Source organism: Convolutriloba macropyga, chromosome 7 (assembly GCF_964194025.1).
Source record: "Convolutriloba macropyga chromosome 7, txConMacr16.3, whole genome shotgun sequence".
Classification (NCBI taxonomy): Eukaryota; Metazoa; Xenacoelomorpha; order Acoela; family Convolutidae; genus Convolutriloba; species Convolutriloba macropyga.
In genome coordinates, this window is record NC_134474.1 from 73,405,845 (window position 1) to 73,419,080 (window position 13,236).

The 13,236-nt window shown below is 39.4% G+C and overlaps 4 protein-coding genes across 4 annotated transcripts in view; 3 read left to right on the forward strand and 1 right to left on the reverse strand.

Moving 5' to 3' along the window:
- Positions 1 to 13,236, reverse strand: part of LOC142343317 (uncharacterized) — a 199,289-nt gene that overhangs the window by 163,088 nt on the left and 22,965 nt on the right. The window lies entirely within an intron of this gene.
- Positions 1 to 13,236, forward strand: part of LOC142343318 (dCTP pyrophosphatase 1-like) — a 247,818-nt gene that overhangs the window by 42,541 nt on the left and 192,041 nt on the right. The gene's annotated exons all lie outside the window — the stretch shown is intronic.
- LOC142343315 (DNA polymerase delta subunit 2-like) overlaps positions 1 to 13,236 on the forward strand; it is a 209,193-nt gene that overhangs the window by 42,541 nt on the left and 153,416 nt on the right. The gene's annotated exons all lie outside the window — the stretch shown is intronic.
- The window catches only part of LOC142343319 (IQ domain-containing protein H-like), a 99,330-nt gene that overhangs the window by 33,277 nt on the left and 52,817 nt on the right, over positions 1 to 13,236 (forward strand). The window contains exons 18-19 of the mRNA XM_075395149.1: positions 246 to 386; positions 884 to 1,025. Of these exons, the coding sequence (XP_075251264.1) occupies positions 246 to 386; positions 884 to 1,025 (283 nt within the window). The remainder of the gene's footprint in view (positions 1 to 245; positions 387 to 883; positions 1,026 to 13,236) is intronic.

Sequence of the window (13,236 nt, forward strand, 5' to 3'; positions counted from 1 at the left end):
TATGTGCAAATGCAAACACAATCGCTCATTAATTTCCCCAAAATGTTCACACCAACGTGAGTCATATTGAGTCAACATACTTTGTGTAGAAACAATTTTTTCACGTCTTAGGTTTTAAGGGTTAATTTGTTTCATAAAAGAAGATAGAGAGTTTGCACTTTTTTCTTGTAATTTGGAAAGAATTGCAACTTTTAAGGTTTCAGTATTTGAAATGGAAATACTCACATTTTGGATATTTGTTTTAGGTAAGTGAGGAATTCCAGCAGTACTTCTCAAAACTGTTGGGATTGAAGCCAGCTGTGGAGTCAGGGGATGTGGACCAGCAGACATCCCAGATGGAAGACAGGTTCACAATCATTGTGCCAGATGCACTCGACAGCTTCCCAGTAAGCAACACCTCGAATCCTAGGGAATTATAATTTATCCACTTCTGATTCAATGCATTCTAAAACCAGTGGAATCTACTCTGTTTTGCCCCCGCAGTTTACTAGGCGTGTAACCTTTTCACCCCCAAAGGCCTGCGTTCTATGATATACATAATCTCGTTGTATAATATAATGCCGTCAATACAATAAGAAATTATTTGTAAGTTGAAGTCATGAAAACACTTGGGGGGGGGGGGGGGTTTGGGTTGAAGCAATAGTTTCAATCAATGAAAAATAAGTCAAAAATTTTGGAATTTTGGAAAGATCTTCATAAGATTCTTTCACGAAATGCACTCTTGTGAAAAACTGGGAACATTTCGAAAACTTTATCAAGACGATTGTGCCTTTGTTCTCCGGCTGTAAACAAACATGATCAGAATACTTTGAAAATCATTGTAAATTATTCCCGATTAATTACTGAATTTATCTGCAAATAGAATTATCAAATTTCTCTTTAGAACCACCGGATGTGTCTGACTTCTCTTATCAAGTACAGTCCAATCACAGTCAAGAGGATTCGCAACCTCATAGCTGGAAATTCTGCCTACATTGTGCCAGGGGTCGTACACAAGGACGAGCTGCACATATCTGACCTATTGGGTTAATTTATTACCCTAGTCTATTAACGACGGCTGTCTTGCAAGATCTTGCAAGAATCTTGCAATAGTCTTGTAAGGTTCTTGCAAGATAGGGCTCCCGGATCTTGCACATTTCAAGATAAGCGTCATTTGCACTAATCTTGCAAGATCTTGCTATATAAGCGTCGGGGTATTCTTAAATAATTACATTCATAACCAACTCGTTAAACTTTACAAGCCAAAAAGCTTGCAAGTTTACAAATTTACGGTTTCCGTGAACAAAATTCCAAATTGCCCAGGAACCCTCATGGCTAAAACGTTTATCAAAAAATTGGTGCAGAAGCTGCGCCCTCAATTTTGGGACTAGACTGAGTTAACATTTTTATTCAGCCATGAATCACAGTGTATATTTCATTCTGTATTTTAGAGTGAACATTATCATGATCGTGTCAAAATCTACAATGATCATACCCGTGTTGAGAAATTCGTCGGATTCAAGCATAAGAAATCGTCGGTTTTCGTCAGTTTTACTTCGCCAAAACCGATCAAAGCCCTTACGATTTTTTTCGTCGTTTTGATCGGTTTTCGTCGGTATTTAAACGTAAGAATCGTCGGTTTTCGTCAGTTTCAAAACGCAAGAAGCGCATAGTAAAAATTCAGGATAAACTAGATAGCCCACATTTTGACTTCGCAGCATGAAAAAAACAGACCGCAACAGGACTGCACAGAACAGATTCTCATACTGATAAAAGTGGGCGCGAAAAAAATCAGCAAGTCGATCCTCGGAATTAACTATGCATTAAGAATATATGCTCACAAATACTGAATTTGCGAGTCTTATGCTAATGTACAAAAAGTGCTAGGAACTGTGTATGCTAAAAATAATGTTCTATTTAATCGAATTTTTATTAATATTGCGGCTGAGCTTAACAACTCAGAAATCAAATTGAATAGCGCTTCAAGGTCATTTCAAGCCTTAAAGCTAGAATAGCTTGACAAGCGAAATTTAATGCTACATTCTATTGAAGTCATACGGATTTGTTCAATTTCTTCAACATTTATATTTCGCAACTATTATTTTTACGCAATCGTCATTCATGAAGTCAAACTATAACTCAAACTCGAACTACCTCAACCACCAGCAAAACAATACTACGACTTAACAGTAGTGCATCAGATTCTTTGCGATTGGATTGCGAATCAACCTGTTATTGATACAGAATATTCGACAAAACTTCTACTTGGTTAACGAATTTCCCATGACATCAAATTTACACTGAAAAAATGAAGTTATGGAAAAGTGTTCACATTCTGTCGACAATATTACCTACAACCAATCAACAGTTGAATTTGACATGTAAATCCACGTGACTAGCAGCATAAAAGGAGCTTGAAAAATTACCAAAAATCAGTTGAAACTTGCAGTTTTGGTTATATTAAACTCACGTACAGTGCATATTGAAGCACACTTTCTTGAGCGGTAAATTACTTGTGATCGTGTCTTGTTTCTGTAGATCATATTAGTGATTGTACAGTTTTAACTTTACTTTGACTTGTGAAAAGAGAAGTAGCTTTGATATTCTCAAAACATTCTTTCTGAGGAACAAAGTTCCTAAGTAAGAGAAACTTTGTGCAAAGCATAAAGTCAGTTTCTTTTACTGGCTTTAACGAAGCCTACTCTAGTTCAACATTGGTGTTATTGAAACCAATAGAGAGACTTGCTAACTTTGAATTTTGAAAAAATTTTATAATCAGATTTGCAACTGGTAGGACAGCCCGTTTTACAACTGCTAACTGCGGCAGGTTGAAACTTTGCATAGTTATAGCCAAGTTATAGGGCTACAAAACAAAATTTTGATTGTCTCAATTTGAATTATTTTGTTTTTCTGAGAGAAACATGTTTGTTATAACAGCAAAACTGTGCAATTAGTTATCAAGCGTAAAAGAGCAACAAGTAATGCAACGGTAATCTACAGTATAGCGGATAAAGCAGTTCGAAACAGGCGAAGAGAAGAGTGCAATTCAATAAAAAAATTGAAGTGCGAACCCTGCTCAAAAGAAACCAACAAAGCAAAAGCGAACAGCAACCAGGCAAGTCAAGCACAACCAGCAGAGAGAAGCTTCAATCAACAGCTCACAGGTACGATAAGAAGCTTCAAGAGTTAGTGGAAGAAGTTAACACTAAAAGAAGTCTTGGCTACAAAATAATTGAAGCTTCAGATCGACCCAACAAATTAAAGGTCCTCTAACAACAGACTGTCCACCTCCTAGAGGAAGAAATACCCAAGCAACTGCAGCATCGAAACAAGTTTGTGTCCTACCAAGCAAATTTCGTTGAAGAACATCTGAAAGAAGCAAGGAAGTGCAAAGCAAGTTTGGACTATCATTGGCTTTCATATATAAGCAAAGGCACGCAACCAGAAATTAATGCAGAGCAAAGCAACGCAACCCAAGCAGTGAACGACAGCGAGAGCAACAAAAATTACCCAACGGACAACCCATTTGCTCAAACAGTGCAAAATGGAGCAACAGCAAGTAGCCAAGAGACGGAGAAAGTTTCGGAAACATCATCAGCAAAGAAAAGGCGAGAGGAAAGGATGAAGAAATTCGATATCGAATTCGAAACCAAGATGCGACTCGAACAAGCACGGTTTGAGCGGAGGAGGCTAGAGCTGGAAATGCAAATGAAGGAACTGGAAACCAAGCATCAACTACTGGAGGAAGAGCGCGACCTAGAGCGCAAAGTTCCCAAGCGACCTAGAGCGCGAACAGCATTAGAGAACGATGATGCTCGTTCCCAATCAACCAGTGCTCGAGACAAATCACCCCTCAACTGGACCCCAAAGGAGAGAAATGTCTCAGACTGGGCCAACAGGATCGACAACCTTCTAAGACCAGAACGATCAACAGCTCGCTTCGAAGTAACCCCTGAAGTGAACAGGCATAGTCACTTCTCACGATATCGCAGTTCACGAGACCGATCCTCAAGTGTTGAAGACTGAGACATTTTCCCCAGAAATGGTCTATTACATTACAGCACTGGCTATTCAGGTAGTAGTAACCTACCAAAGCTGAAGTTGAACAACTTCGACGGAAACCCTCTCGAATGACCGGAGTTGTCTAGTATGTTCATTGCTACAGTGGATCAACGACCAATACCAGACTCAGAGAAGATGAGCCATCTGAAGTATCTACTGACAGGCAAGGCAAGGTCAGCAATCTCTGGAATGGGCTGTTCTGGACAGTTCTATGGTGCTGCATGGAGTATTCTGGGGAGGAAATTTGGAAGGCCTCATGTGATCATTGATGCACAACTGGAGAGTCTTCGCAAAGCAAGTCAGGTGAAACCACACGACTCAACAGGTCTGATCAGTTTCTCAGTTATTGTTTCGAACTTTGTGAATATGCTCGAAGAGTACAAGCAGATTGGTGATCTGCAATCAAGCTCGACACTTTATATGGCAGGAGATAAATTACCCCAAGACCTCAAAGAGAAGTGGTGGTTCTATGTTGATGATAAAGATGAATATTGGCCTGATCGGATTATGTTTGAAAAATGGCTATCTAGGATAGCATTCGTGCACGAAGGGTTTTCAACTTTCAAGGAAGAGCGAAGAGAAGAATTCCGAAGAAGCACAGATAGAGACAAACGGTTCTCGAAAACATCGAACTTCAGTGCAAGCTCGAACGTGAAAGAAACGAAGCAAACGCAAAGTGATCACTGTCCGTTAACTGATGGCACTCATAAAATAATGTCCACTATTCAAAAACATGAGTGTGAATGATCGGTACGCAGCAGTGAGAAAGCAACGCTTATGTTACGGATGTCTGTGCAAAGACATGCAATCAAAGATTCTAAAGTCAATGCGTGCGGCATCAGTGGATGCATCAAGAAACACAACCAATTGCTACACTCAAAAAACCAAATGGACGAAGGCAATCACGCAGTCAACGTAAGCGCAGCAACAATCAACCAGAGTAACGAAGTTACTAGCTTTCTTCATATAGTTCCTGACTCAATACAGAGCGGTGGCAACCGGCTGTACACATACGCTCTTCTTGATAGTGGATCAACGGTTTCATTCATCGATCAAATTGTGCAAGAGAAGTTACGAGCCCAAGGCACCGATGTGACGCTCAACATAGCTGGCATACATGGAACAAAGGACCTGAAGAAAGAAAAGGTTCCTCTCAAAATAAAGGGACTACATTCAAAGGTGCATTCAATCGAAGCGGTTGCCCACCCGTCAATCTCCCTGGGAATCACAAACTGCAACTACAACAAGTTGAAGCAAAGCTTCAACCACTTGAGTGTTTTACCAAACAAAAGCTTCAACTTGATGGAAGCTGGCATCATCCTTGGTCAAGATGCTTATGAGCTACAACGCCCATTGAATTACAAGATAGGAACAGGAAGTGAACCTTTTGCCGTTCTAACAGAGCTAGGATGAGTAGTCAGTGGACCCATGACGGGCAAAAGAAGACAAAATGTTTGTCATTTCGCCTTCACTGAAGATGTGAAAGTGGCTGAGAATATCCAAACCTGGTGGGACATAGAAACCTATGCTTCCAAAATCAACGTCTTCAGTCAGTCAAAGAAGGAACTGCAGGCACAAAAGATGCTAGAGAGTACGACAAAGTTCACAGGCGAGCGGTACGAAGTGGGAATGCTGTGGAGTGAACCAGAGCAAAACCTACCGAACAACTACAGCTCAGCCTTGGGTCAGCTTTAGTCACTGGAGCGAAGATTCCAAAGGGACCCAAACCGGAAGAAATTGTATCAACAGTCAATAGATACTGACGTAGAAAAAGGATTGCTAAAGATTTTGGACGAGTCCGAAGTGAAAGGCAGCTTCGGGAAACAATAGTATTTGCCACACCATCAAGTGCCGAACCCGAACAAGCCTGGCAAAGTAAGACGTGTTTGCAATGCTGCCTCAAAGTACAAAGAAGTATGTCTAAATGATAAGCTACTAGCAGGACTTGATCTGCTACATGGGTTGATTGGAACAATATTCAGATTCCGTGAAGGATCAATAGCCCTGACAGCTGACATCAAATCGATGTTTCTACAAGTGCAAGTTCCCGAACAGGATAGAAGTTGCTTGAGGTTCTTATGGCGTCCAAGAACTAACGAACCTGTTCAGATATACGAATATCAACGTCACGTATTTGGAGCTAAAATTTCTCCAACTTGTGCAAACTATGCTCTCAAGCGAGTGGGACTGGACAACGAAAAAGAGTATCCGATTGCAGCAAAGGCAATACAAAACAACTTCTACATGGACGATTTCATTAAATCGGTAGAAACCCCTGAAGAAGCAATTGAAGTTTTCAATCAACTACAATCTCTTCTCTCACAACATGGATTTGAACTGAAGACGTGGATAAGCAACAATGTTGCAGTTACCGAAGCAATCCCAGAAGGCTTGAAGTCAATCAGCAACACGAAGCAAGTCAAAGTGGAACCCAGTACGGAGGGATTTTCAGTGCTAGGACTACAATGGACCGCTACTGAGGACAGTATTCAAGTGTGTAGAGGTACCAACAAGGAAGTGGAAACCCCAATAACCCAGGGGAAGATTCTGTCACTGGTATCTTCAGTATTGGACCCGATCGGATTGTTTGCTCCGTTCAGTGTTCATATGAGACGACTTCTGAAGGGCATCTGGACTAAGAATGGACAACATTGGGACAACGAAGTGGAGCCTAGTGAAGAAGAATTCCTGAGATGGAAAGAACAACTTCCAATAGTGGCTGAAACAAGCATCGATAGAAAATACTTCAACAGAGAGAGGGATAAAACTGAGCTTCATGTGTTTGCTGACGCATCTGAAGATACGATGTGTGCAGTGGCCTGTCTACGTTCACAACCAAAAAAATACTCAGCTGACTTAGCATTTGTCATTGAAAACTGCCGAGTTGCACCGATGAGGCATCTTTCAATAAAGCGATTGGAATTGCAAGCGGCAGTCATGGTAGTGAGGTTGAAAGAACAGATAGTCAAGGAACATGTAATGAAGATAAATAGTTGCAGTTTTTGTTCAGACTCAACTACGGTATTGCAGTGGATACACAGTTCCCATCGCAAACAACAAGTGTTTGTGGCCAATCGAGTAGCTGAGATACTAGACACAACTGATGTTTCACAGTGGAAACATGTCATCGGTATCAACAACCCAGCGGACATTGGCACCAAAGCAATCAACATTGAAGAACTCAAGAGAAGTGAGTGGCTCACTGGGCCGGCCTGGTTAAAACGACCAGAAAGTGAATGGCCGGAGCAGGTGAACCTAATCTTTGCATCAGATGAAGAGAATATACCCTCATCAGTATTCATGATACAGGCTGAAGAGAAGAAAGCTGTTATCCAGTGGGAAAGATTCAGTAACTTCAACAGACTAGTAAATACAGTGGCATACGTACGGCGAGCATTAAGGAGATACAAATCAGCAAAACTCATAGTCAGCATCGAAGAAAGAGAAAAAGCAAAAGCAACAATCTTCCAGCTACTACAACAAGAACAGTTTGGTGAAGAGATGAAATCTCTCAAAGCTGAAAAGAAAATACCAAAAGGCAGCAAAATCCTACAATTCTCCCCTTTCTTAGACGAAGAAGGACTTATTCGAGCCAAAGGCTGAATAGGTAAAAGTCAATTGGACTTCAATGCAAAGCATCCAGTTTTGGTACATTGGAAACATCACGCGGTTGAATTATTCTTGCGAAACGAGCACAAGGACAATCAACACGAAGGCACCGAGCATGTGAGAAACATTGTTCAGCAGAAGATGTGGATACTAGGCATACGAAACGCCTTAAGATCAATCACGAACAAGTGTGTTACCGGCAGAAAAGGCAGAGCACATACGATAGCAGATCTACCCGAAGAGTGGTTAGATGTTTCAACAGCCTTTACAAATGTTGGAGTTGACCACTTTGGCACTTTCATTGTGAAGATTGGGCGAAGAAATGAAAAGCGATGGTGTTGTCTCTTTACTTGTCTAACTATGAGAGCGGTGCATATAGAAGTGGTACCTAAGTTGGACACAGACAGTTGTCTCAATGCAATAATGAGATTTCAAAAACAATCATCAGTGACAACGGAACAAACTTTGTTGGAGCTGAAAAAGAATGTCTAGAGTACGTTGCGGCATGGAACAAAGAAGGGATCGAAGAACATCTAATTCAACGAGGAATCAGATGGAAGTTCAACCCACGCGCAGCAACTCACTTTGGAGGAGTATGGGAACGGTTGGTGAAAAGTTGCAAGAAAGCAATGTATGCAGTGTTGGGGAATAGATCAGTCACCGAGGACATTCTTTCAACAACGATGTGTATTGTTGAGCAGACATTGAACGCAAGACCTTTGACTCCAGTCAGTTCAGATGTTAATGACTTAGAAGCACTTCTTGCTTGGCAACAGGAACGTTTGCTTACCCTATCTACCGTGCGCAGAAGAATTTGTTGATCATCGAAAGCTCTTTCGACAAACTCAAGCCCATGCAAATCTCATATGGGACAGATTTCGTAAAGAATATCTGCCAACTCTGAATAATCCGCAAAAATGGCGATCTACGGCAAACGAAACCCTTAAAGAAGGCGATCTCGTTTGGTTGATCGAAGACAGCGATAAACGCAGAAATTACAGTCTAAGATGAGTTGCGGAGACCATCGATGGGTCAAACGGTGTGATTCGATCAGCTATAGTTCGAACGAACGACGGAGTGTACAAGAGACCAGTAGTGAAGCTCGCCCCAGTACTACCTGGAAAAGATGTTTTCGCGATGGAAAACAGGGCCGGCGATATTGCGGCTGAGCTTAACAACTCAGAAATCAAATTGAATAGCACTTCAAGGTCATTTCAAGCCCTAAAGCTAGAATAGCGTGACAAGCGAAATTTAATGCTACATTCTATTGAAGTCATACGGATTTGTTCAATTTCTTCAACATTTATATTTAGCAACTATTATTTTTTCGCAATCGTCATTCATGAAGTCAAACTATAACTCAAACTCGAACTACCTCAACCACCAGCAAAACAATACTACGACTTAACAGTATTGCAGATTCTTTGCGATTGGATTGCGAATCAACCTGTTATTGATACAGAATATTCGACAAAACTTCTACATGGTTAACAAACTTCCCATACATCAAATTTACACTGAAAAAATGACGTTATGGAAAAGTGTTCACATTCTGTCGACATTATTATCTAAAACCAATCAACAGTTGAATTTGACATGTAAATCCACGTGACTACCAGCATGGAAGGAGCTTGAAAAATAACCAAAAATCAGTTGAAACTTGCAATTTTGGTTATTTTAAACTCACATACAGTGCGTATTGAAGCACACTTTCTTGAGCGGTAAATTACTTGTTATCGTGTCTTGTTTCTGTAGATCATATTAGTGATTGTGCAATTTTAACTTTACTTTGACTTGTGAAAAAAGAATTAAATTTGATAATCTCAAAACATTCTTTCTGAGGAACAAAGTTCCTAAGTAAGAGAAACTTTGTGCAAAGCATAATGTCAGTTTCTTTTACTGGCTTTAACGAAGCCTACTCTAGTTCAACCTTGGTGTTATTGAAACCAATAGAGAGACTTGCTAACTTTGAATTTAGAAAAAAAAATTTTTATCAGATTTGCAACTGGTAGGACAGCCCGTTTTACAACTGCTAACTGCAGCAGGTTGAAACTTTGCTCAGTTATAGCCAAGTTATAGGGCTACAATTTTTAGGAACGGGAAATCTTCAATTCGGTTTATAACTTGAGTTATTATCAAAAAAAAACAAAATTTTGATTGTCTCAATTTGAATTATTTTGTTTTTCTGAGAGAAACAAGTTTGTTATAGCAGCAAAGCTGTGCAATTAGTTATAAAGCGTAATAGAGCAAAAAGTAATGCAACGGTAATCTACAGTATAGCGGATAATACAGTACACAAAAGTTAACTGCAAAAACACAGTATCCGGACAGATTTGAAACCGCTGAAACGAACTGGACGGTGTAAAGTTTTCCTTGTCTTTGATAGGAGAGCAGCCGTTACAATTAATTATGCATCATATGTTAAATAACAGAGGAAAATCATCCGGACTTGAGTCTCAGAGCATTTCAGCGTTGAAGCAGCACATTTCGAGAGTGAAAATTTAATTCAATTCTAAAACATTGCATCTCCAAAAAAATTTCTTTATGTGCAGTTTTCCTTCGCTATGATTATGTCGAGGTCATAGAGTTCGGCCAGGCTAAACTTATCCTGTGTATTCTGAAAATTACATATACCCCAAAATGATTTCTGAGCTGATGAACGCCATACTTTTGTAGATTATAACTGGTAATTACTATAGTAGTATACATTTTTTTTCGTTAAGCTAGTTCGTTGGCAATTAACACCAGCCCAATAAGCTTAGTGGTTTCGACTGATTATTTTTAAGTAAAATTTACTCAAAAGTCAGACTGGCCATTGTAAATTGTGATATGAACGGAGTTCTGGTCATCGTAAAGAACAGAATGTCTATGAACTGATTCAGCGCTGATTTGCTCTGCCACCAACCTCCGGCTGGGAAAAACAATAGAAAAATTTCTTGCCATCCCAAGAACATTGCAAACGTGTTTTTGTTGCTTTAGTCAGTAAAAAGCTTTAGTCATGATTCATTCTGTGATGAATCTGGTCTTTTCATGTTCGCTACATAAGTTAAAGAATTAATCAAGTTGGAACTAAATGTTTTGGTGTTTCACTATTAAAGAGCCTTTCAATATGTTTACAAGGGGCTGTGCCATACTAATCTGAAACCTGGGGGATAAAATTGCAAAGGCCTCATTTTCTCCTGTTTTTTAAAAAGTTCATTGATTATACATTTTGACATAGAAATTTATTATGTATAGGTCTATTGTGAATGTTTTTAAAGTGTTGGGTTTCATCTTGCATGAAGTTTGATTAATTGAAATTGTGCACATTTTGACAAGACATTTGAGGAATTCATCCAAGGAAGTAAAACGCAAGAAGAAAGTACCTTATTTCAAATTACAATTGTTATAATTTTTGAAACGTACGTAAATACCGTCGTGTGAATTTTTATTTTGTACCCTAAAATTGCGGATCGATATTTCTAAATTTGGTCACGATAGGGCGCAAAACACGTTTTCCTCATTTTTTCCCTGCTCTTGATTCGCCTAATTGCTGATTTCAAAAATGCAGGAGAGCTGTCAGGAAACGGATGAGCTTTCAAATTTTTTTGTTGTGAAAATTTCAGCTCATTTCGTACAAGAAACTCTTTCCCGTATCCTGCTATGAGGTTAAGCATTCCATTTGCCCTCATTTTCATTTTTGTTTTAAAAAGTTATTACTGGGATACGTACGCGCCTAAGCAGTTCAAATCATCACAATTTTTCATATGAAATTCATTTTTTGGAATGTTCAATCTATGGACGATTCTCATCCGAAAATCCGTTTTGCCTGTAAATTTCAAAATGTTTAGATATGACATTTGGAGATTTGTGTAGGTATATACAACAAATCGCATTCCTTTTCTTAAAATTTTCCCCAATAGATACGATCAAAATTTCATGCTGTCAGTGCCTCCACCTCCGAAACAACCAGAGGTATTTGGTGAATTGATGAAAAATACTGGTTATTTTGGTAACACTGAATCCTGAAGAGAGAGAGAGTGTGTTAACTGCAAAAGACACGAAGAACAAATTCTGCATTCAAAAATCCAACAATCAAAACAGCAAGCATGCGAAAATTGCAAATCTTCTGGAAGCAATAAAGGAATCTTTTCAAAATCAATGAAGTTTATGAAAATACCTAGAACAAGTAAACGCCGCATAATTTATATGCCAATTCAATTTAACCAACAAAAGCCGAAAAAGAGTACCCTCCCCTCAAAGGAGGCCATGAATTTATGTAATCCCAGCTATCATTTGAAAATGAATCGGTATGAAACAGAGGAAACTTCAAGAAGTGTCATTGTTCTGAAAATATTATTCAAGAAACCGACTCGGAAATTTTTTATTAAGTTTAATCGGATACAGTACAAGCTGATCTTCAATTTTAAGCCAAACTTTGCAATCCATGACTCAAAAAGCTCAGCAGTTCAAGCGCAAAATGCAAAGGGAGGAGAAACGCGTGACCGGATGTTTCCCCTATAAATTGTAAAACCTGGATTGCCGTACCATGGAAAATAAAAGAGAGATAGGCCGAATGATCCAGATGTTAAAAATCTTGACACAGAGAATTCATCCAAAAGCTCAAGAAAAAATGCTAAAAAGGAAACAAAGAGAATGTAGAAATAAGTGAACTGATTATGAAGTCGGCCAGAAGAAAAGAGAGGAAAAATCTTACAATCAACGACCCGAGGAAAGATATAATCTGACGCAAGAAGTCACCGGAAGCAGTAATTTGATTGGACATTTTCTAGAGGACATTGGAAAATTACGGAAATCTCAACATGTTCAGTTGATCCGGATATGAATTCCCAAGGAAGAACTGAGTGAATGATGAGAAGGCTTACTATCAGAAAACTTGAATTGAACAGAAAACCGTTTCACAATTGAGTCTTTTTTCTCTGACTAACCAGTTTCTTTGAGCCAAAATGTGGGTTAAAGACTTCAAAGTACTACGATACAAACTCCAACTGTCTGATCCTTCGAGGAAAGCAAAAGCTATCGGAATTTTTCCTAAATCAGGTTTCGAAAAAAAGACATCTTGTTTGCCAACTAGAACGTTCCTGAGGAATAAATTGGCCGCAAATAACGCATTTGCCTCATAATTCTCTCCAAAAACACTGACGTTTTGCATATTAGGGTGGTGGAAGTTTTTTGCCGCTTCATTGGAAAGTGCATCGCGAAGTGCACTGAATTTTTTCAATTATTGGAACCTGGGCCAAAACTGTGGGAATGAATTTGTTATTCATCGAATGCGCCCTGATATTGAAGCCTCCGAAAAAGAAGCAATGACCCCGATACAGTGAAAAGAGGCTTTCAAGTGCCTCAATCCACAACTATCTTTTATAAAAGTGTTTGTCCCGCTTTGCACTGCGTGGCTCAAAGTTCAAAAAACCCATATCGCACCTGTTTGTAGACGTCACTTGTCTGCAGTCCAAAGGAAGCACTATGCTGGAAATTTTTGTCGCCGTCGTAGTGTATGGTGTTGTCGTACTTCTATTATATGACATTATGTGCAGGTCTAAAACAACGGAACAGTGGTTCGCGATCCAATGCTGTAAGGTAGAA